General features: G+C 33.8%; 1 protein-coding gene across 4 annotated transcripts in view; it reads left to right on the top strand.

Annotated features, from left to right (window-relative positions):
- LOC126832384 (solute carrier family 15 member 2) overlaps positions 1-26,274 on the top strand; it is a 40,527-nt gene that overhangs the window by 9,627 nt on the left and 4,626 nt on the right. For 2 of the 4 annotated variants that reach the window (XM_050563137.1, XM_050563138.2), the window contains 20 exons: positions 2,675-2,754; positions 3,595-3,688; positions 5,220-5,361; positions 6,364-6,441; positions 6,894-6,993; positions 11,840-11,930; positions 12,080-12,157; positions 13,037-13,119; positions 14,210-14,293; positions 14,724-14,813; positions 15,444-15,488; positions 15,642-15,677; positions 16,633-16,721; positions 19,252-19,333; positions 20,030-20,146; positions 21,257-21,415; positions 22,071-22,117; positions 23,424-23,558; positions 24,368-24,500; positions 25,798-25,929. In XM_050563137.1, the coding sequence (XP_050419094.1) occupies positions 2,675-2,754; positions 3,595-3,688; positions 5,220-5,361; positions 6,364-6,441; positions 6,894-6,993; positions 11,840-11,930; positions 12,080-12,157; positions 13,037-13,119; positions 14,210-14,293; positions 14,724-14,813; positions 15,444-15,488; positions 15,642-15,677; positions 16,633-16,721; positions 19,252-19,333; positions 20,030-20,146; positions 21,257-21,415; positions 22,071-22,117; positions 23,424-23,558; positions 24,368-24,500; positions 25,798-25,929 (1,895 nt within the window). Of the gene's footprint in view, positions 1-2,674; positions 2,755-3,594; positions 3,689-5,219; positions 5,362-6,363; positions 6,442-6,893; positions 6,994-11,301; positions 11,346-11,839; positions 11,931-12,079; positions 12,573-13,036; positions 13,120-14,209; positions 14,294-14,723; positions 14,814-15,443; positions 15,489-15,641; positions 15,678-16,632; positions 16,722-19,251; positions 19,334-20,029; positions 20,147-21,256; positions 21,416-22,070; positions 22,118-23,423; positions 23,559-24,367; positions 24,501-25,797; positions 25,930-26,274 lie in introns of those variants that run through there. The other 2 variants (XM_050563139.2, XM_050563140.1) reach the window with 2 other exon arrangements.

A 26,274-nucleotide genomic window follows, 5' to 3' on the forward strand; every position in this document is an offset into this window, starting at 1 on the left:
GCCTGTATAAAAATGAATTATTGAAACACATTTATGTAGTGTGTTTTTAAAGCACATACATTTATATTGATTTTGCTATGTGTTAATATGAAGGGGGTTGGATGGCTGAATGGTTAGCGTGCGCGCGCTGTATCATAAAGTCTGTCATTGAGTCGACTGGCGTGGTTTCGAATCCCCGGTTGTACGTGACAAGGAGTAGGGTCGCCTGTCCAACCTCGTGGGTTTTCTCCGGGTCCTCCAGTTTCCTCCCACTGCTAAAGACCCCTATGCGCAAGCGAATTATTGAAATAAAATCAAACCATATGTTAGTCCCGAAATGACCTAGTTTGTGTCGAGTGGACGTTAAACCCCATTTCTCTCTCTGTTAATATGAAATCATGAAATTGTCAATTTGTTGATTGGAGCATAATGAGGAGCCCTATTGATATTCAGAATATTCTCTTGTTTTCAACTTTATAAATGAGATACAGCAACTGATTTTAGAGTCAGCATATATGACATTGCTGGGTGTATTCAAGATGCATTATGTAAGAGCTAAATCTGCCTATTGCAGGTCAGTTTCCTAACTTTAAATGACAAGCCCTTAATCAACCCTCAGACCATCGGATGGTCGAGATTTTCAATAGATTGAAACACGATCAACATTTAATAATTTAATTTAAAAAACGGATAATGAAGACTTTGTTTATTTTCATAACAATGATACTTGACAATCAAGCCTATATTGTGAACACGATATGCAGCCTCAGAAACAAGTAAATTGACTTTTCAATATAATTATTTTTTCATTATCTAATTTTAAACTATCATACCGGCCAGCTCTTGATATAAATCTTACATAATGCATCTTTATAGTTACAATTTCATATTTTCTGAGAAAGTCAAAAATATAATTATTTCTATGTCTTTTGCTCAATAGGTTGTCAACTCACTATTATACGATCATAGGTGTCATTCTCACACTTAAAACTCATTTACACCGGAGATAATAACACAATTATCTCCCAATTACCTCTCTTGTTTTCTATTCTCCACCATGGAGTTGTTATCTTCAAACGTTGGAATTTTAAGATGAAAATGATATTTTTGCCAATTTCTCAACTGGCAATAGTAAATTATAGGATTAACAGGTAGGACTGTTTATAGATACCATCTATTTTAAGGCTTTATTTTAATAAATTTTAAAAATATAACTTAAAAATATGCAATTGCAACTTTAAGAGCTTGAGCAATCTGATTAAAATACAGAACTATATTTCGGTTTTTATACGCCCACATTGAAATGTGGTCGTATAGTGTCGTCGCCCCCGTCCATCCGTCGGTCCGGCGTCCACAATTGCTTGTGGACGCTCTAGAGGCTAAAGTTAATATCCGATTGACTTTAAATTTATATACAGTGTGCAAGTCCATGAAACGAAGAAGCCTATTGATTTTCAGCGATTTCCGATGATTACTGCCAGAGTTATGGCCCTTGATCACTTAAAAAAATCTTGTGGACGCTCTAGAGGTTAAAGTTAATATACGATTGACTTTAAATTTATACACAGTGTTTAAGATCATGAGATGAAGAAGCCTATTGATTTTCAGCGATTTCCGATAATTACTGCCAAAGTTATGGCCATTGATCACTTCAAAAAATCTTGTGGACGCTCTAAAGGCCAAAGTTAATATCCGATTGACTTTAAATTTATACACACTGTTTAAGGTCATGAGACGAAGAAGCCTAATGATTTTCAGCGATTTTCGATAATTACTGCCAGAGTTATGGCTCTTGATCACTTTAAAAAATCTTGTGGACGCTCTACAGGTCAAAGTTAATATCCGATTGACTTTAAATTTATACACAGTTAGCGCGCTTTATAAATGATGATATTATTATTATTATACAAGTGACTTTTAACCCTGTGACGTCGAGACATTTGATTAACCAATCAGCGTTGATGTTTCTAGTGGGTTGCACAGAGTTCTGTGCACCTCACGCCAAAAACTCGCAGGAGCAGACCGTTTCATTGGCTAATCCCTCACATCATTCAGAACGCGGGTTATATAACAACTCTTTCAGATCCTAGTGTAGTAAAGACAAGTAAAACGAAATTTTGAACTATAAAAAACGAAACGAAATAGAATCTGTCTTTAAATCAGATTGAGAGCTTGAGAAGCTTTTGTCATGTTCGAAACTTAAATACCAGCAGCAGTCTATACTGGTATATATATTTTGTATATATAAGAATAAATGATACAAATACAGACCAATATATATAAGCTGTCATATATTGATTTGTGAATATGAAAAATGGAGAAAGTAATGTATTGGTTTAAATTACAACATAATTGTCCAATTTATCAGTTAAACTGTGCATTATTGATATTAACTGAATTTGAATTACATATTTAAACTATGCATAAAATAATATTAACTGAGGTAATAGGACTGTGTTAGTAATAGATGTGGCCTTAAGCCAAACAAACTTAATTTTCAGTTCTTCATGGTTAATTCATATGTAAGTTGTTTTGTTTAAAATTTCTATTTAAAATCTGTTGAACAGCACAACGAAGTACTTTTGGTTTTTAGATACATTTGTTTCCTTAAGAAGTAAGAAGGCAAATTTCTGTGCCCTGTAATAAGGATTTGGTTATCAGAATGATGACTCTTTTTTTTTATATTTTACTTAAGCTGAACAGTTATTGCTGAAAGATTCAGTAGGCATAGAAAATATGGAAGTGGAAAAGGAAAAATCATCAGGTTGTTGCAAGGTAGAAATTCGTATTTTACTTTTAAAAACAAACAACAAAGAAAATGCTTGAGATCATGTAGCATAGCTAGAGCTTAATACCCCCCCCCCCCTCCTCATTTTATGTCTCATACCACCCACTCCCCTTTCTTCCCCATTAGTACACACTGAGGGTCAAAAATATGGGGGATTACTCCACCGCCACGCTTTGATGAGTCACTCAATAAGACCCCAATACCCTGCATGGCTATAGAATCCTGAGGAATTTTCAAGGGCATCGAACCCTCAGACCTCATGGTTATTCAAACAGTGCCATGCTCATTAAGCCACATGGCTCCCAAAGACTCATCATAACATTTATTATAGATATATGTAATTTTATTCTTAATTTTTAGGATGGGGGATAGGTGGCTGTATGAGCTTTATATGATAATTTCTGTCATTGAATAAAATGGAGTGGTTTCGATTCCTTACTTGTATGTCACAAGAGGTAGAGTCACATATCCAACCTCATAGGTTTTCTATGGGTCATCCTGTTTCCTTCCACTGCTAAAGGAGGGTGGCCGAATGGTTAACGCATGGGCGTTGCATCATAAGGTCTGTCATTGAGTCAAGTGGCATGGTTTCGATTCCCCACTTGTACGTGACAAAGAGTAGGGTCGCCTATCCAACCTTGTGGGTTTTCTCCAGCCCCTCTGGTTTCCTCCCTTTGCTAAAGACCCCTATGCGCAAGCGAATTATTGAAATTAATATTGAACCATGTTAGTCCCAAAATGACCTAGTTTGTGTCGCGTGGAAGCAAAACCTCTTTTTTTTTTCTTTCCCACTGGTAAACATATTCATCATATATTTTATTTTACAGAATGTCTGTGGAAAAAGAAGAAAGTTTCCTGTTTGTATTTATTATATATTAGGAAATGAATTCTGTGAGAGGTTTAGCTACTATGGATTAAAAAGTAAGTAAGGAGTTTAATTTAATTGACCAGACCTCTTAGATTTGATTTGATTAAAAATAAATAAAACTGTTAATACCTTAAAGGCTTGATGTGTCATTTGCATATTTGGCTAAAATATCAAATTTCTTGGCTTAAAGATGGGTTCCCAGAAAAGTATTTATCGGGTGGTTATTTCCAATAAAAGTATAGCAATTTTGGTATATATGGAAAGTAGAGATATTCAATCTTACAAGAAAAATACTGGATTCCCCGAAAAACACTCATGAAGCGTATACAGGACACAAATGTAAGGGTTCCCCGAATCGACAGCCCGACGATTAGGAATTTCTGCACATGTGTGACCTTTGACATCACGTGTACATTGAGCGCTTGATGTACAAGTTGATAAACTTTATGAAGAGTTAGACGTACAACACTTTCTGAGATAAAAATGACGGAAAAAGATGCGGGTAGTGGATAATCCGAGAATTTAATTAGGATTCGATATTTATTTGTAATAAATAGTAAGCGATTAAAGACAACATCGTCTTATGTATGCAATGAATTCTCCTCTGACTTCCAAGAGAGGTAAGTCACGTGACGTAAACATGACCCGGTTTCATTGAATTTTTATAGCAGGGCATTCCTTTGCAATAACTATGTTTGAGAAGGATTTGAAGCAAAATTATGACAAATTAATTAGTTTGAATATGTTTTTAGTCCATATATACCATTAAATCACCCAGATTAAGTCATGAGTGGAAATCGAACAGCAAATCAGAACCTAATCCAATAAACATCGCAGGCTAGCTATGCCATCTAGAGTTATTATGGTCTGGATTAGTTAATTAATGTCTAATTGATAGTTTAGATAACATTTCAGGCCCAAAGAAACCCTGCAATAGGCAGATTTAGCTCTTGCATAATGTATGTTTAAGGAAACAAAATCAAAATATCATCACTAGATAATTGAAACTAGGCCCATCAGCTTTCTGAATATGAATAAAAGATGTCGCAATCTTGTTATACTGGAGCAGCAAAGATAGATAAAATTTTATTTTATCATAACTTTGTAAATATTGCAGGGAATTGAACCAGTTTTGAAGTGTGATAGTCCTATTATGGTCTGGGGGTCATGGTGGCTAAGTGGGTAAGACACTGGCTCGCTAGTTCACCCGGATTTTTCGGCGTACTTCCCCCTTGTCAGTAATGCAGGACGGAGGGCCTGACAAGGACAGCTGTCGAGTCATTCGGATGAGATGGAAAACCAAGGTCCCGTGTACACATTGGTATGCACGTAAAAGATCCCTTGACAGTTGGAATTCGATATAAGAGTAGGCCGTAGTGCCGCTGTCAGGGCAAAATTTCCCTCATAGCACATTGTATGGTGTATGCCCGTCTTCATTAGCCCAGTTCGGAGCAAAACAGTACGACGTTAAACCCCATTTCATTTCATTTCATTTCCTATTATGGTCTGATAAATGCCAAAATTGAGCGTATTCGAGATGTTTGGGATATAATCATATATCAATCAACTGTTTATTATTTACAGCTATATTGGTGATTTATCTAACAAAATGGCTGATGTTTAGCTCAGATCATGCTACCATCATTTACCATGTTTTTACCATGTTGTGTTATTTTTCGCCCATACTTGGAGCTATAATAGCAGATGGTTATTTAGGTAGATTCAGGTAAGATTTTCTGGCATATATTTGATTATTAACTACTTCTTGGAATTGGGGTTTGGTGGCTGAATGGTCTATGGCTTGTGCTTTAGATTAAAAGGTCTGTCATTGAGTCATGTGACAGGTTTCGATCCTACATTTGTAGGCCTATATGACAAAGAGTTGGATTGCCTGTCCAACCTCGTGAGTTTTCTCCCACAGATAAAGTCCCCTACGAGCAAATGAATTATTGAAATACAATTGAACCTTATGTTAGTCCTGAAATGACTGTGTCTAGTTGATGTTGAACCCGATTTCTCTATCCCCCCCCAAACACGCCCCCCCCTACCCCCTGGAACTTGACTCATCAAAGCAGAATTAGTATCATCAATTGTCTCTGTTTCAACTACAAAGAAAATTGGCCTGGAAAAAAATAATCGAAATTGGTTTACCTTAATCTAGAGAAATCTTTGTTTGACCTTTCCAACTGTATAATTTATAACAATGAGGGTCTGGTTCACACTGATTAGCAGTGAATTTTCACTAGGCTGCTACAATCACTGATAAGGATGACATCGATGCGACTTAATGAGTCCCAAATATTAACTTTTTTCTTCTGTCAAATTAAATACTAAAACATGTTTTTCATTTATTAGAAAAATAAATAAAGACGTTTGAATTATTTGTAGGTAAAAATCATTTCCTATTTAGTGTAAATGGATATTAAAATAAGTAAAATTCCTCATTTAGCCCGAATCATTAACGTCTTATGTAAACAATGCACGCGCTATTGAGCCAATGATTGACGCCGCATGATGTGACGCCACGTGTCGAAACAGTCATCTGTTACAGAGATATTAGAAGATCTCTGTGAAACAGATTGGGTCTGGTTAGGTAAAAGAACTCTAGGAATTCAAAACAGAGTAAGGAACAAAAGCTGCCCCAAGGAAAATTCGCAATATTAATTGAAATTCTCCAATGTATAATTCTGAGAATATGTTATTCCATTCCAAATTTTGTTTCTTTCAGGACTATAATGTACTTATCTATACTTTATGCTATTGGTAATACAGTTTTATCATTAACAGCTCTTCCACCGCCAGAAGCGTAAGTTATTAATTAAACTCTTGTGAATCAAATGAGTCTGCAAGCTTGAAAAATTTATAATTGATTTATTTACGCCCACAAAGAATTGTTGTTATAAAATGAAATAACAACTATTTTTGACAAATCTTGGCCCAAAGCAAAGATTATAATTGATATATGTATACCATGGATGCTTTTTCACCTGTATATCCTGGACATGTCCTACGCAAAATGCCAAATGTTCGACCAGGAAAATACCCAATTAGATTTAATAATGAATCATATTCTAAATTCAAAAAAATATGTATCGTACATAGGGTAAAACTGTTACTAATCTTGATTAATAATAAGGGGAGTATATTGTCATTACCCCTGTCCATCAGTTAATTTGTCCTTCTGTCCACAAATTGTTAAAGTCATGGACCTATGTTCCCTATATGTTCAGTTGCTTATTTTATTAATTTTTATTATAGATATGGACCAATGATAGGATTAATATTAATAGGAATAGGAACGGGTGGTATAAAACCTTGTGTATCTGCTATGGGAGGAGATCAGTTTTCATCAGATCAAGTAGGGATTTGTAATAATTATTATTATGGTTACATGATTATTATTAATGAAATAAAATGCCAGGGGGGGGGGGGGGGTAACATTGTACTTTTCTGTAGCGACTGGGCTAATGAAGACAGTGTATGCAGCAGACAATGTAGGATAACTGCTTCACAATCAGGGGGTTGGATGGCTGAATGGTTAGCGTGCGCGCGCTGTATCATAAAGTCTGTCATTGAGTCGACTGGCATGGTTTCGAATCCCCGGTTGTACGTGGCAAGGAGTAGGGTCGCCTGTCCAACCTCGTGGGTTTTCTCCGGGTCCTCCGGTTTCCTCCCACTGCTAAAGACCCCTACGCGCAAGCGAATTATGTAAATAAAATTAAACCATATGTTGGTCCCGAAATGACCTAGTTTGTGTCGAGTGGATGTTAAACCCCATTTCTCTCTCTCTCTCTCTCTCTCGCTTCACAATCAATGATAGAACAAACATGACAGGAGAGATACTCACATCAGATCAGATACACATTCCCAATTTTTTGATCAGATAAATAATTTAGTTTAACAAAAACATCTGTCTTAATTTAATTTTTAGGTCTTTGAGACTTCTTTGATAAACATCAGTCATAATTTAATTTTTAGGTCTTTGAGACTTCTTTGATAAACATCAGTCTTAATTTAATTTTTAGGTCTTTGAGACTTCTTTGATAAACATCAGTCTTAATTTAATTTTTAGGTCTTTGGGACTTCTTTGATAAACATCAGTCTTAATTTAATTTTTAGGTCTTTGAGACTTCTTTGATAAACATCAGTCTTAATTTAATTTTTAGGTCTTTGAGACTTCTTTGATAAACATCTGTCTTAATTTAATTTTTAGTTCTTTAAGACTTCTTTGAGACTTAGCAATAGAAGGGGGACGACAACACTCTCTTAAAAGGATAACAATGGTTTGACGGCTGGCATTTCTTTGTAGCAGACAGTAACAGATATTTAAAAATCTGTGCACAACAACAGTACAAAAACAGACTTTAGGTAGGGAGTTCAGTCAGTGACGTCGTACGTCATGAATAATGGCGAATCTATAAATTTTTACATTAAATTATTTATTAGTACAAACAATATCGCTTGACTTTACATGCAAAGTATTTTATCATTATGTCATTTAAACATCCTGCTTCAAAATAATCTGGTTTTTTTTTTAAGCGGGGAATTGTCTTGTAGTTATTTATATTTATCGTTGAAACTACGTTACTTTTTGTTACCGCTCCACTGACGGCACCGTTTTGACATTCTCAATATAACGGGTTCCCCTCTTCGTCTATAAATAGACACGATTTCGAGTTTGCTCACCCAAATAAACCGTACATGGATGTTTTCGGAATTTTCCGTAGATTCCGATCGTGTGTGCCTCATTTTGATACGAGCAGACGGCCGGAAACGAGAAGTAAAAACATGAAAGGTAAGTGACATTTAAGTGAAATTTTGATAGACTCGAATAAAAAATTTATTGGAGGCACCGATATTATGATAGTTCAACAAGTTAGCGAACTACTAATTACAAATATTAAATAATTTTCATTCATAAAATCATGTGCAGATTGTATTTTGTATCGGGAGGTTTTCACCACTTGACCCCAAAATGGACGAGCTTGACAGTTCTCCACTTACGGATACAACGAACTATATTACTGTTGATTGTTTGGTAAATCAGACCAGTATTGGTAAGATATCAACTTCCCCCCCCCCCCAATTTGTATGCTCTGTTAGTACTGAACTAAATTTATTATATAAAATGAACGAAATGATGTAATATATCGAATACTAGGGGAGTGAATGATAACAAGAATAGTGTTAAAGACACCATTTTAAATGAAACGCTGTTGAATTTGGGTTTTTTGGCACATGCGCAATGACGAAATGGATGTTCCGTAAGTTATTGTCTCTCCCTAAACAAGCTCACATTGAATTATTTCAATTTGTTTATCTTTTTTATTTGCTATAAACAAATAAAAGCCAAAGCCTTATATTCTATTTGGCATGGTCAATGTTATCTGTAACAATTATTATTAAAAGGAACATTCTTCAAATAACGTTGTTCTAGCGAAATAAATATTTATTTTATGATTGAAATTGACAAAATAAGATTACATGGGGAGTGAATATGTGACATATATGAATAATTTCTACGTGTTATTGTCTGACACAAAGGAGATTAAAACGTGAGACAATGGAGAAATCACAGGTTAATCAGATTAAGTTTATAATCACTCTTATTGGATTGATATATCGTCCGACAAAGGAGAAACAATGACTTCTGTTCAGGATTGATTTGATGAATTGTCCGATAAAGAATTAAGTCAACCAATCAAGGCAGAATAAGTAGTTAATCAAGGTAGGTGTGTAGACGATATAACACGATAAATAGTCGATCACTTAATTCCCTAATCAATCCAGCCTATTATCAACGATAATCGGGTTGCACGGTAGTTATACACTCAGTACACTATATTAATTTTGGAATTTGAATATTATTCACCATGTCTTGATGTCCGATTGGGCATATTCCCGATCGGACCATTTTGGGCATTTCGGAAAAAGATTCGGACAAGTCCGGAATATACGGGTAAAATCCCATCACTGGTTCTAACAATACATCTATAGTTAAATTTACAAACTTGTATAACATTTACACATCAATTCTATAATAATTAAATATATTATAAGGCTTAGTCTACACCTCCAGTCAATTATTTTGTACCATGCAGACATAATGAAAATAATTTGATATCTAAAGAACATATATTGACATTAAGCTTTTTAATATAATTCATTAAAAAGTCCTACATTACTTGATTTATAGGAGAATACCTGTGCAAGTCAAATTCTCACCTGGCAATTAAATTTTTTAAGTTATTTGCCTTTGATCGAACATGTCATTTCAAAATGAAAAAGTGACAGCATCCATATTTGTATTTTTAATTAGATATTTCCAATTAAAAAAATAACATAGAACAATTTCATTAAAATTTACTAGATTTTAATCATTATTTTTATTTTTTTTGTATTACAGGAACACACTGTTAAAAGCTTGGTATTAACTCTGAATGGATTGATAATAGATCTACAATATGACAAGTTATGTTAGACGACTTAATTTATAGCTAAATGCTGAAAATGGAGTAAAAAATGCTAAAATTATCAAATTAGATGCATAATATGCAAATTTAGTATGCATTATGATAATTAACTGGGGGTTTTTGCATCAAATTCCCTCAACTGGATGCACACTTATTCAGTACTACAATGTGATAAGTTATGTTATGTTACACGGCTTGATTTTTAATGAAATTATGAAAACAGAGTAAAAATAGCTAAAATTATGCAAATTAGATGCATAATATGCAAATTTAGTTTGCATTATGATAATTAACTGGGGGTTTTTGCATCAAATTCCCTCAACTGGATGCACACTTATTCAGTACTACAATGTGATAAGTTATGTTATGTTACACGCTTGATTTTTAATGAAATTATGAAAACAGAGTAAAAATAGCTAAAATTATGCAAATTAGGTGCGTAATATGCAAATTTAGTATGCATTATGATAATTAGCTGCCTTGTTTTTGCAGCAAATTCCCCTCAACTAGATGAACATTTATTCAGTACTACAATATAAGTATGTTATGTTTGCTGACTTAATGTTAAAATAAATGATAAATTTATGCAAATTAGGTCATATTATGCAAATTAGATAGTCTAATTTGCATAAGATAAAATGTAACGTGCATATTTATTTTTGTCATCGCATACAAAAACCAATACATGGTTAAAATTCAACAGTAGTGTTTATAACTTAAGAAATATGTGAGAAAAGAGAGAAAATGGCATATTTTATGCTAATTAGATTCGCATTATGCTAATTAGCATAAATTATTTAAATTAATATTTTCAATTTTTTTACGAATTCTTGTGATGATATATTCAATTTTTAATGTTGTAAAATTTTATTTAGATATCGTCTAAAATGACTAAGTTATAGTTTAATAACAATAAGATTCAAAATATTGTGTTAATCAAGGAGCCATTGTCTTCGAAATGTGACTTTTTTTCAGATTAAAAACCTCCATAAAATCTTAACCCCTCAATCGATTTTAATAAAATAAATGTTGAATAAAAGCTTGGAATCTCATCTGTTATAATATTGTGTTCATTATTGTATTTGTGTAATTATGATTTTCTGACTGAACTCCCTCCTTTAGGTTAAATGAGAAGTGATTTATTCATCTTCATAATGTTTGGGAGAGAGAGAGAGAGAGAGGAATGGGGTTTAATATCCACTCGACACAAACTAGGTCTTTTCAAGACAAACATATGGTTCGATTTTATTTCATTAATTCACTTGCATGTAGGGGTCTTTAGCAGTGGGAGGAAACTGGAGAAAACCCACGAGGTTGGACAGACTCCTTGTCATGTACAACCAGGGAATGGAAACCACGCCCGTTGACTCAATGACAGACCTTATGTTGCAGCACGCACGTGTAAATAAATAAATAAATAAATAGCCACATGGGTTGTGTGAAAACTGTTTTGTTTAACATTTCAAAAGTTACAAATTTGTCACTAAAAGATTCTGAGAAGAGCAACTAAGTAGGGTTTTTTTTTAAGTTTTTTTTTCCCCCCGAGAAATAAGAAATAAAATACTATAGTAGGTGTTTCTGAAGTACTTAAATTCAAAATGGTGTAGTTTTATGGGATGAATCATTGTCCTGTTGTTGATGAACAAAATATCTACCCCTTTCACTGAAAGAAATTTGATTAATATTCTGTGATTTTCTTTTGCTTGCTAAATTCTCTTTTCTTTATTGCAGGAAAGAGAAAGACGGACATTTTTTTCTGTATTTTATTTCATGATAAATCTAGGCAGCATGTTATCCACTATCATATCTCCCATACTTAGAGGTAAGTCAATAGTGTATACAGTCCACCATACTATCATATCTCCCTTACTTAAAGGTAAGTCTTAAGTGTTAAAGTGTTAATATACTTGAAGACAAGATCTAGATGGAAAGAAATATCTAAAGTATTTGTATTTTTTTGTTTTTAAACAGCTGATGTACATTGTATAGGTAAAAGTTGTTATCCTTTAGCATTTGGTGTTCCTGCCTTATTAATGTTTGTAGCTATATGTAAGTACAGTTTAACTGTTTCTATCACAGGTCATTGTGGCTAAGTGTGTAAGATGCTATAGGTTGCGGGTTCGCTCCTGGTGTTGGCCGTGAGAGTTCCCCTTGTCAGTGGTGGAGGACGGAGGGCCTGACAAGGACAAATGTCTAATCATTTTAGCAGAGAGCCACGGTGGCTAAGCGTGTAAGATGCTATAGGTCACGGGTTCGCTCCTGGTGTTGGTCGAGAGAGTTCCCCTTGTCAGTGGTGGAGGACGGAGGGCCTGACAAGGACAGCTGTCTAGTCATTCGGATGGCATATAAAAGAACCCATTACCGTTGGAGTTCGATATAAGAGTTGGGGCAGAAATGTGTGAAGTTAAACCCCATTTCATTTAATGTCACCGGAAAAGCTTCAATTTATTTTTAAATAATACAAGTAATTATGTCAACATATCCTTTCCATAAGTATAACATGATCCCGAATGTCAATGTTACCTGAAAAGGGTAAATTTCAACAGTAGTAATTTCCGCCGTTCTCCGTGTGTAGTCGTAACTTTCCGTCAATAAGCAATTCGTGACGTCATTTTAGTCCTTCTGCACATAGAAATATAGACTAGAATATGAGCCGAAGGACTAAAATGACGTCACAGATTGTTTATTTACGGAAAGTTACGACTACACACGGAGAACGGCGGAAATTACTACTGTTGAAACTTACCTGTTGTAGGTAATATTGACATTCGGGTTCTTGTTATACTTATGGAAAGGATATGTTGACATAATTACTTGCATTATTTAAAAAAATTATGAACCTTTTCCGGTGACCTTTAATGTCACAAAATATCAACAATAGTTAAATAGTTTGAGTAAGCTGGCTATGTTTTACGTGTTTTGTTTCAGTAATATTTTTTGCTGGTAGAAAACAATATAAAATGGTACCATTAAGTGGTAATGTTATAGGCCAAGTTTGTAAATGTATTTGGGTGAGTTTGTTTTAAAGTTTGTAAATGTATATGGGTGAGTTTGTTTCAAAGTGCATTGGTTGGATGGCCGAATGGTTCATGCGTCTTGTTATATCATATGGTCTGTCGTTGAGTCAACTGGCATGATTTCGATTCCCCGGTTGTATGTGACAAGGAGTGGGTCGCCTGTCCATCCTCGTGGGTTTTCTCTGTGTCCTCCGGTTTCCTCCCTCTGCTAAAGACCCCGACGTGCAATCGAACTATTGAAATAAATTTGAACCATATATGTTAGTCCGGAAATGACCTAGTTTGTGTCGAGTGGACATTAAACCTAATTTCTCTCCCTTTCTTGTTTCAAAGGGGAAATTAGTAAAAGGTATTCAGTACATTCCCACATTAAATCCATTAAGATACTAAGGGACTGTCTCAAAATATCAACACTTGTGTCCAAACGAATAACTTCGGAACTGGGTAGGTAGCTTGATTGACACTGCTGAAGGAAAATTATAAATAAGTTATTTAGTCTTAAACTCGCATCAAAATCCATCTGTGCCAATATTTTCATACTATGTTGGTAGTTGTGTGGGTGGTTCGAGATCTGTCTGCAGGTTATTCTTTAAAGCTTGTATTTTTATTAGTAGCAATGACAATCAAGACTATGTTATTCTTATAAAAACCTACAACATTCATAACTTTGCTCAGAATAAAGTAATATGACCGAAATTTGATTATCTATTTTTGAACTGTTATAGCGAGAACTGTTAGCTCTTTACCTAAATCTTACATAATGTATCTTTAATGGTGTTTGTTTCCATTATACGGGAGGTTAGATGGCCGAATGGTTAGCATGTGCACGTTGAATCATAAGGTCTGTCGTTGTTTCAATTGGCGAGGTTTCAATTCCCCGGTTGTATGTGACAAGGAGTAGGGTCGCCTGTCCAACCTTGTGGGTCTTCTCCGGGTCCTCCGGTTTCCTCCCACTTCTAAAGAGCCCTACATGCGAGCAAAGTAGTGAAATAAAATTGAACCTTATGTTAGTCCCGAAATGACCTGATTTGTGTCAAGTAGACATTAAAGTCATTTATCTCTCTCTCTTATTTCCATTATACAGCATGCTATTGCAAAAAAATGTACAAGGAATAAAACTGAGAAGAAAAAGAATCATTGGTTGGATCATGCTGAAGATAAATATGAGGTAATAATCATTGATTATTTCAAATTGAAGATAATGAAGGAGATAGTTAAGATCGATTAGATCATGTTGAAGATAATTAAGGAGGTATTTATCGTTGATTACATTATGCTGAAGATAATTAGATCATGCTGAAGATAATTAGATCATGCTGAAGATAATTAGATCATGCTGAAGATAATTAGATCTTGCTGATTCTGAAGATAATTAGATCATGCTGAAGATAACTAAGGAGATAATTATCATTGATTAGATCAAACTGAAGAAAGTTAAGGAGATAGTTAACTACATTGATCAGATCAAACTGAAGATAAGCAAGGAATTAGTTAATCATTGATTAGATCAAACTGTGTAAAAATTTTGTAAGAACGAGAGATTATATGATGAATATAGGGGAGATAAATTGTTTGTTGTAAATTGTTTGTTATTCTAGCCAGAGTTTATAGATAATGTAAAACGTGTGATGAGAGTATTATGGTTATTTTTACCGTTACCAGTATTTTGGGCTCTGTTTGATCAACAGGTAAGAATGATATTCATAATAATAATAATGACGGGGGGTTGGGTTGTCAAATGGTCCAACCCGTACGTTTTAGATCATATGGTCTGTCATTGATTCATCGAGCCCACACTTGTACTTGACAAGGAGTAGCGTCACCTGCCCAACCTCGTGGGTTCCTTCAATTTTGTCCCACAGCTAAAAATACCAAAATGACATAGTTTGTGTCTAGTGGAAGTTAAATCATATTTCTCTCTCTCTCTCTCCACTGATCTACAAAGTGCGCATTATGACAGAAGCTGTTGATTTGTAACGGCAAGATCTTCTGTACATCACTGTCACTACCATTGTTGTAAGTCACTTCAAAGTTATTTGACTAGCACACTGCTATTGAGTACCGGTCCATTTTTTCCCTGTTCTTTAGTGGGGTGAGACCAAGGTACAATTTTCGTCCGGGATAAAGTGTTTAGTTGAATATGCCTAATGATAACTATTTTGGATGGATAATCCTGTATATATGAAGATTGTTTAGATATCATAAACCTATATTGACTAAATTTAAAATCATTCTTCTCAGAATATCATATTTTAATCGCTTTCCTAGCAATGTTGTAGAGTAAATCTATAAATATTAATTTGATCATATTATTTCAGGGTTCAAGATGGACGTTACAAGCTGAACAAATGGATGGCCATGTGGTATGTTTATTGAGTTTTATCAACATTAGAATTATAAGTACTTAAATACTAATTAATGAAAATAAAATAAAGACTAATTGACCTTTTCATCCCTTCTTTCTACTATTAGCATAACAATTTTCATAGTAATTTTTACGATGAATTTATTTTCAGGGGTCATGGGGTCGTATAAAACCGGATCAATTACAGGTAACGTATTTCAAATTCAGTTGATTTGAGTTATACAGGCCAACTCACAACCTAAACGGCTATTGGGCACAGGAGCGGCACGAGGGCCAGGGTACCAAAAAATAGGGGCTTCCAGGAGGGTGGGGTACGGGGGTGTCTCTCCTCCCAGCCTCTAGAAAATTTTTAAAATTTGTTTTGAGCGCCTCTAGCATTCCGAATCCCAACATAAAACCCTTTAAAATACATGATAATGAAAGAGACAAAAGCATGCACTGATAGCTGATAATGTGATTAGACTAGTAAAAAGGTTGAAAACTTTCATCATTAGGGCATGGGTATACATGTATACTCCAGAAAAGGGCAGTGTACCATTTGTATACCCTGGTACCCGGGTAATCCGGCGCCCCTGATTGGGCAGTGCTGCCACAATCGTCTATCAGGAGCACCGCACCACACATAATTTTTGACTAGAAACACTCAAAACAAAACAAAAAAGACAAAGAAATGAAATGAGGTTTAACCTTCTACTGTTCTACTTTGACTGGGATAATGAAGACAGACTTATACAATAAGTATGCTGTGAGAAAAATTTGGCATGGACAGCTGCACTGCAGCCTACTCTTATTTCAAATTCCAACTTTCAAAGGTTCTTTTACGTGCAGGACAATGTGTACATGCGACTTCGGTTTTTCATCCTATCCGACCGACTAGACTGCTGTCCTTGTCAGCCCCTCCGTCCAAAGAAACTTTTTCTGCCAACATCAGGAGCGAACCCAAGATCTCCTGGTCAGCGAACCCGCATCTTAACTAAATAGTTGGTTAAAATTGACTATGAGTATGACCATTCTAATTGTATAGTTAAACCATATTTAATTGGAGAGTAAAATATTTGTTTACCCATTGGTTGGCATCGGTGTGATTTGAGGGATGTCTCATCAACTTTCTATATTATTAATTTGTTTTATATATTTTTCAGGTTTTGAATCCTATTTTGATCTTAGTTTTGATACCTATATTTGAACATATAGTTTATCCATTTTTAGAATATTGTAAAATCCCAGCAAGGTAAGAATTAGTTTATTTTTTGGAGGGAAAATAAGCCTCTGCATTTTCCAGATAAATAATAGTTGCCTTAATAGCTTTCAACCAATTTAATAATGGCATGGTATATATCAAAATCATAATGTAACAAAGCAAAAAAATATATAACAATTTTATAAAAAAAATATAACAATTTTTAAAAAAAAATATAACAATTTTTATTTCAAAGAAAATATATCAATTCAAAAAAACATAACAGATAAAAAAAACATACCAATAAAAACATAACAATTCAAAAAAAATGTAATAGTTCGAAAAGAATATAACAATTTTAAAATATATCAATTCAAAAAAACATAACAGATCAAAAAACATACCAATAAAAATATAACAATTCAAAAAAAATGTAATAGTTCAAAAAGAATATAACAATTTTAAAAAAATATGACACTTTTTAAAAAAAATGTAACAATTCAAAAAAAAAATATAACAGTTCAAAAAGAATATAACAATTTTAAAAAAATGTAACAATTTTAAAAAAAATGTAACATTTTCAAAAAAAGTAACAATGTTCTAGAAAATATATCATTTGAATAAAAAAAACCATAGTAATCCTGGTAATAAACGACAGCAGTACTGACTTAAAATACTGACATGTGTACAATTATTTCAAATAATTTAAGTGAGTGCAGTATCAATATATTATTTAATGTCTCGCTCTCAGCCATTAAACCACACTTAAAAGCGACATCATCCTTTGATATTGGTGTATAATTATTTTAAATAATATGTGGGCACATTATTTTAAGTGAGTGCAGTAACGATATATTACTTAATGTCTCGGCTCTCAACCATTAAACCACACTTAAAATACCAAAGTGACATCATCCTTTGATATTTGCGTATTATTATTTCAAATGATATATGAGCAAAGTGCTAATCATACAATATTTATACTAGATTCGACTTGTGTGAAATAGACGTTCAGGTTAGTGTCTGTATTTTAAGTTTGTTTAATGGTATCAAGCAAGACACTGCATAATATATTGATACAAAACTGAGACTGACGCCCTCTTGCAGTAATACTATAGTACTTAATGTACTTAATTTAATGTCAACCATTTAAAGATGGGTTCCCAGAAAAGTATTTATCGGGTGGTAATTTCCAATAAAACTATGGTAATTTTGGTATATATGGAAAGTAGAGATATTCAATCTTACTAGAAAAATACTGGATTCCCCGAAAAACACTCATGGAGCGTATACAGGACAAAAACGTAAGGGTTCCCCTAATCAACAGCCCGACGATTAAAAACTTCTGCACGCGTTATGTGAAAGGTCACAAGTGAACATTGAGCGCTTGTTGTACAAGTTGATAAACTTTATGAAGAGTTAGACGTACAACACTTTCTGAGATAAAAATGACGGAAAAAGACGTGGGTAGTGGATAAACCGAGAATTTAATTAGGATTCGATATTTGTAATAAATAGTAAGCGATTTAAGACAACATCATCTTATGTATGCAATGGATTCTCCTCTGACTTCCAAGAGAGATAAGTCACATGACCGGGTTTGATCGAATTTTAATAGCAGGGCATTCCTTCGCAATTACAATGTTTGAGAAGGATTTGAAGCATAATTATGACAAATTAATTAGTTTGAATATGTTTTTGGTCCATATATGCCATTAAATCACCCAGTTTGTACGCGGGAACCCATCTTTAACCACACATCAGTTTATATAATGAAATGTTTCAAGGGCATTTAGTGATTGCCCTGAAAATACACTTATTAAATGGTCTTAAAAGTCAAAACTTTATTTCGGGGCTTTAGATATTTCCAATTTATTTTTGTTAAATCCAAGGATCTTCATTTGCCCAATCCATGCTAAATTGGATTCAAATGGATTATTTAATATTTAAATTAGAAAACAAAACCAAAATGTTAGTGGTTGATAATATCCCTGGTAGGATTCAATCTTGATTTTAATGAGGCTCATCAAAAAATTTTACTGAAAACATGTAGGTGGCACTGGCTTGTGTATAGAGGATGCTTAATGTTACAGATATTCCATTTCAACTTATGTTAGTAAATAATGAACAGAATCTAATTCTCTTTAGACTGATATGCCTTTTAGAGATTCAACTTTGACAGTATTGTAATTTACAAGAGATTCAACTTTGACAGTATTGTAATTTAGAAGGGATTCAACTTTGACAGTATTGTAATTTAGAAGGGATTCAACTTTGACAGTATTGTAATTTACAAGGGATTCAACTTTGACAGTCTTGTAATTTACAAGAGATTCAACTTTGACAGTATTGTAATTTACAAGGTATTCAACTTTGACAGTATTGTAATTTACAAGAGATTCAACTTTGACAGTATTGTAATTTACAAGAGATTCAACTTTGACAGTATTGTAATTTACAAGAGATTCAACGTTGACAGTATTGTAATTTACAAGGGATTCAACTTTGACAGTATTGTAATTTACAAGGGATTCAATATCTCTCACAGATAATAATCAGTGTTATATTTTGTGTATTGTAGACCGTTACAGAAGATGGTAGTTGGTATGATGTTTGGTGGGTTAGCGTTTGTTATAGCAGGCTTTGTACAAATCAAATTAGATGTAAGTAAATAAGGGAGATTGGGTGTTTGAATAGTTTAACATGTGCTCTTTAAGTCATGAGGTTTGTCATCGAGTCAAATTGAACCATATGTTAGTCCCGAAATAACCTAGTTTGTGTCTAGTGGATGTTAAACCACATTTCTCTCTCTCTCTCTCTGTAAATAAATAAATAAAATAAAAAATGAGATGTGATTTAAAGGTCACCACCAATAAACAAGCCTAGACGTAATTTTAGTCCTTCTGCTCATAGAAATATAGACTATAATAGGGTAAGGACTAAAATTATATCCTGGCTTGTTTATTGGTGGAAAGTTACGACTACTTACAAAGAACGACTGAAATCTACCTGTTGAAATTTACTGTGGCAGGTAACATTGACATTCAGGATCGTGTTATACTTATGGAAAGGATAATTTTTGACAGAATTATTGCATTATTTAAAAATAATTATGAAGCTTTTCCCATGGTCTTAACATCTTGCCTTTTTGCATCAACTGAGACAATGAAGACACGTGTACACAGTACAGTGTGCTGTGAGGACAATTTTGCACAGACAGAGGTGCTATGGCCTACTCTACATTAGTCATTACTAACGTTCAAGAAAAACAAACATTTTTTACAAGAATTAATCATAAAATTTTAATCAGTATGAACTTCGTAATTTATATATCAAGATAGTATATGTTTTTGTTTTAGACATATAAAGAAAGTCATTTAAGTAGTGTAGAATCTGGTGTAACGTTTATTAATACTGTAGATTGTCCAATATCTATATCATCATCTATATACTCAAAAATACTACAACCAAATCAGGTAGGTTGGATCACTAGGTCTTTAACAGGTGATCACTAGTCTAGATTATTCAGTCTTGAATTCAGTTCATCATCGAAAGTTGTGAACTTATCTCCTCTGTCAAGTTTACAAAATTTGTTATTGACATTAAAGATACATTAGGTAAGAGTTTTATAAAGAGTTGGCCATTCTTGCTATAATAATTGAAAAATAGATGATAAAAAAAGAAAATGTTGAAAATTTCAGTCAAATTACTTTGTTCTGAACGGAATTGTCACTGTTGAAAGTTTGGACTAGAAATAGGCATCAATTGTGTCTGCACCATCTATGAGAATTGACGATCGTTTGATTAACAGACGATAACTCCACCCACATATTCTCGATTATCAAGTAACATGCTCAATGGCTATCATAGCCTCGCTTGACTGGCCTTTCATCACCAGTTTCCAGTAGTGACATCAGCGACTAACAGTAAACGTTAACTTGGTCCGCCATTTATTGATTTAATTTTCAATGGACGACTCTTAAATCCAAACTGTATCCAAGCCATCCGTGGGTCTACAGAGTTGATTTTGAGCTTGTCGTGTAAATAAAGGTCTAATTAATAATTTCTATAACATCTGAAACCTAAAGAAAGACCTGCAATAGACAGATTTAGCTCTTGCATAATGTATGTTTAAAGATATCCAAGTTCCGTCTTTCATCACCTTTACTAATATAACTGATTTATTTTGATATCTAGATTTTCAGCAATATAAGATTTTCTGTTACAGAGATATATTATTTGTCCAAAAAAGCTTTATAGAGATTAGATTCTTAAAGGACACCAAATCCTTATTAAATTTGGTCAAGATCCAAGTTTTCCTTTCGGATAATCTGCTGTTGAGACAAAATTGCTGTATGGGCATATTTCCTCACTTTGCGTGATTATCTTTAAAGAGTTTTTCTTTATATTTTTTAAATATCTGAATTGATTGGATTTATACTATTATTAAGGATAATATTTTCAGTGTTTTTCTTTATTTTTTAGATATCTGATTAGATTTATAATATAATTAAGGATAACATTGTCGATATATGAATTGATTAGATTTATATATTATTATAGAGGTGTTTTTCTTTATATTTTAGATATCTGAATTGATAAGATTTAAAGAGAATAATATTAGTATAAGTGGTAAATGTGAAACTACAGGTTATAGGACTACATTTAATGCTAGTTATAAAGATGGTCACTCGTATCAGCTAGTATTAATGACAACTAAACAGGGAATATTCAAAATAAAAAAGGTACAGTTACAGTAATTTTAGTTCTTCAATAAATAACCCAGTCAGTTTGTGTGCGGTGTTTTTTTTAAATTTTGAAACTTAAATATATATAACTAAAAGCTTTTGAGAAGATCTAATTAAAATATTTTTTTTTTTGTTTTTGTCTTGAAGAAATTGGAGGCAGCATTATTTAAATTGGGGTTCCTGAAAGCCATAAATTTAAATGGGTGTGGCCTTATCTTCATTTGCATTTCTCAAACAATATCTAATGGCTTAATTGGGGGTTGGGTGGTCGAATGGTTTAACATGTGCGCGCTGTATCATATGGTCTGTCATCAAGTCAAGTGGCGTGGTTTTGATTTCCCTGCTGTACGTGACAAGGAGTAGGGCCTTCTGTCCAACCTTGTGGGTTTTCTCTTGGCCCTCCGGTTTTCTCCCAGTGCTAAAGACCCCCTGCAGGCATGCGATGGCATGCATGTAAAAGATCCCTTGGCGGTTGGTATTTGATATAAGAGTAGGTTGTAGCACACTGTATGGCGTATGCCCGTCTTCATTAGCCTAGTCGAAGCAGAACAGTAGGACATTAAACCCATTTCATTAAGCATGAGTTTTTAAGCTGTGGAATTTTCTATTGTTGAGTGTATCATATAGGTGTGTTATTTTTTTTTGTTTTAAGTTTGAAGATATGAGATCAAAACCTAAAGCAGGAAGAGCATCTATTAGGTATGTCATGTTTTATCTTTTATTGTCAGTGTTTGAAGTACAGTAGAATCTGTATCAACCATCTTTGTCGAATATATCTATTTATTAAGGCCAGCTCAATTTTTGTCAAGGTCACTGAGATGTAAATAAGGTTAGGGCAACGTGATTGTTAGCGAGATTGTAGGTTAGGGTTAGGGTAAGCATTTTGGCTAGGGTTAGGGTTGGGATTAGTGCTAGCCCTGTTTACATCTTGTGACCTATGACGAAAAACTGAGCTGGTCTTATCATTTAGGACTGTCGTTGTCTTGGGGTTGTGAACATGTTTAAGGAAAGTTAAGTGAGGACATGACTGATGATGCCATTAAAAAAAAACATAACTGTCGGGTGTGGGTGCAGTTTTGGGGTAAAACTGACTGGAATGATCATACACTATAAAAAAAAATCAAAAGAAAAATCAGTGACATCTTGTAAACGGTCACAATAAACTCCCTGTGTTGAAATTCTTTGGTTTGATCTCTTTCATAAACGGTCACTCCTCCAACTTAGTCCAATCTGGTGGGTTTTCTCTGGGTCCTCCGGTTTTCTCCCACTGCGAATTATTGAAATAAAAATGAACTGTACGTTAGTCCCAAAATGACCTAGTTTGTGTCAAGTGGAGTTAAACTCCATTTCTCTCTCTCTCTCTCTCTCTCCCTCTAACTTAGTCACTATTTTAGTTATAAATTGATCAAAACATCACTTCAGTAGAAGGAAACATTAACGATGCATTACGTAAGAGCTAAATCTGCTTATTTCAGATCTTTCTTTGGCTTCATATGTTATATAAACTATTATTTAGACATTTATTCACATAACAAGCCTGTAACCAACTCTCTAGACCAAAAATGGACAAATGAGCCTGAGTGTTGATTGTCCAGTACCATTGCTACGATAATAAACAATCTGCGCTACATCTTCGAACACCCATAACTTGGTTGAATAAAGTAATTTCAATATATTCATTTTTCAATATCTATTTTTAAACTATTATAGTGAGAACAGTCAACTCTTTATCTAAATCTTACATAATACCTTTTTAAATAAAGCTATTTCACACACACATCATCATTAGATAATCTCCATTACTCAATTCAATACAGTTGAAAAGATAACTTTCAAAAGATTTTACCAAACGCTTAATTACAGGTAACATTTGCGTGTTTATAACAAAAGTGAGCTACGCCGGTATATATGGATTTACATTCCTTTCAGAGACACAATTTTCACAATATTGTACGCCTTTGTGGCTTATAACTGTGATGAAATATATAACTTGTTTATATTGTAGTATTATAAATAACCTAGCTGTACCATTAGATAATAATTATATACAGTTAATACGAACTGATGATAAAGATCAACACCTACGATTTAATATAACACAGTTTAATACAACAGACTTTAATCCTGTAGAACCGGGAAGGTAAGTATTAGTATGTATATCGCTATTCATGTATTGAATCGTAAGATATTGAATGGATGTATCACCCATTCTTTTTTTTTTTTTTTTGTAGCTTTAATCAGTAACCTTATACGTGTCACACATTACACAAACACTTTACATTGTTTTATTCCTTATTTTGATCAATATCGTGGATATAAAACATTTTTATATCTTTGACATCGGCAGGATCAAAAATATCAGTTATTCATTTATCCTGTTGTTTTCTTGGCGAATATTGACCTGGTTATGAATCGTGATTCGTATCAGAACATGTGAATTGCCATATGTATTATATCGTGACTGCAGTGGCAATACCCAGCACCAGTGAGTATGAGTAAAAGCCATGGTATCAGGGTCATCAGAGGGGATAAAGGGCCAGGTTTTGTTTGTCTTCAGATATGTTGAGGGGAGTATACACAACAAAATAGATACTCTTTTTTCTGACCTACCTGACATCATCAAATGATTGAAATGCACTCAATATGTTGTCAAACTGTGTTGGAACTCATCATACAGGGTGGTTCTTTTAGCCATTCAAAGAGCAAAATGGGTGATATTTTTGTGGGATTGCAGTTTTAAAGCTGAAATACACTCATTGTTTTGATCATATACAAGAGTACAAAAAGGCTATGTGAACTCTTCAAATGAGTATCTGATAAAACTGAAAATTTTTAAAATTTTTCTCTTGATATGAGACTCTCTTCATATATTTCATGATATTTTTCAGTTTCACTAGACCCAGGTATTTGATATGAGGATCTCTTGATTTTTTTCGTAATATTTTTCAGTTACACCATTTCTATTCCTGGTACAACCAGCTCCAGATATTTTCTTCCAGAAGAATATACACTTGGAACTGGTGCTGTTTATACACTTCTACTATATACATCCAATAATATACGAGACTATAATCCTTCACAGGTTTGTAACATGTTGGTTGAGAAAATTAAAAGGAAATAACTCTGCATAAAAGTCCCTAAATTCATATTATCTCCCCTTAGACCACAAGATGGAGGATAAATACTGGTAGAAGGATATTAACAATTGAAATATTGTATTCAAAATATCATGTTCAAAGTAAATAATTTGTTTCAGAGAAATCATGAAAATAAAATGTTCTTTTTATACGCCCACATTTTCATCCCTGAAGAAGTTTTACTGACGAAACATTGGATAAAACAATGTTTTTTTGATATTGAATTCTATTAAATTATTGTATATCAACTTATCTGAATATCAAATGCATCATTTTGACTAAGTCATAATTGATCCCATGAAACCGCCTGTAATTGGTTTTTGTTACCTGTTTCTATTGATTGGAAGTTTCTCACATTTTCATGTGGTCGTATATTGTTGTCGCCCCTGTCCGTCCGTCCACTATTGATTGGAAGTTTCTCACATTTTCATGTGGTCGTATATTGTTGTCGCCCCTGTCCGTACGTCCACAATTTGTTTGTGGACACTCTGCAAGTCACAATTTTAATCTGATTTTGATGAAACTTGAAATATAGGTCTATCTTCCATTCGATATTGAGATGTATCAGACCGTAACCTAATTGATTATGGCCCCAGATTGTACGAAAAATCACACTTTTAACTTGTGGACACTATAGAGGTCACAATTTTTATCTGATTTCGATGAAACTTAAAATGTATCTTTACAACCGAAAGATCTCGGATCCTTTCAATAATCGTGCATATCGGACCGTAACTTCCTGGATTATGGCTCTTGATTGTACAAAAATCATCTTTTTAGCTTGTGGATCCTCTAGAGGTCACAATTTTTATCTGATTTAAAAAAACGTTCATGTATATCACCGTTACACCGTGATAAAGGTTGAGTTTAAATTCAGGAAAAACTAAACTGTCCGAAATAATGGCCGCTTCTTGTATGCAAATAGTGTAAAAGTATGTTATACGAAGGTTGTAGACCTTCTAAGAGGTCACAATTTTTGTCTTATGTTAATGAAACGTAAAATATATGTTTATATCCCAAAGATCTCTGTTCCTTTCGATATTTGCGCATTTCAAACGATAACTTCCTAGATTATGGCGAATGATTGTATAAAAAATCATTTGTTTTTTTACCTTGTTCTTTATCCATCTCTTGCAAAATGTGGGTGTATCATGCATGGCAACAACTGGTTCTAGATGATTTAGAACTGTTTGCATTGTATATTATGTTGTATATTGTATATTATGTATTGTATATCTGTAGGTAAAAGAGTTACTTCATACTAGTGTAGATGTAAATCAGGTGTCGATGTTCTATATGATACCACAATATATAGTTATAACTATAGGCGAGGTTCTGTTCTCTGTAACAGGTCTTTCATTTGCCTATAATGAGGTAGGATAATATATTATATTACTTTCACTTTTATTTACTGTGAGCTGTGGTGGTGTAAGTTGATGGCTAATTAAATAGGAGGTCTCGGGTTCAGTCCCGGTGTTGGCTAGAAAAGTTCCTCAGAAATTTCCAGCGTGGTTTCACCTGTGAGGTGTGCAGAACAGATGGCCTACACCACCTGTCAGGTGTGCAGAACAGATGGCCTGGCAGTGTCTAGTTGTTTGTTGTGCATGTAAAAGATCCCTTGACAGTTATTTATATTCGATTATATAGCACTCTCATAGCAGGACCGGGGGGTTGGGTGGCCAAATGGTTAACGCATGCATGTTGTATCATAAGGTCTTT

Source organism: Patella vulgata, chromosome 9 (assembly GCF_932274485.2).
Source record: "Patella vulgata chromosome 9, xgPatVulg1.2, whole genome shotgun sequence".
NCBI classification, from domain to species: domain Eukaryota; kingdom Metazoa; phylum Mollusca; class Gastropoda; family Patellidae; genus Patella; species Patella vulgata.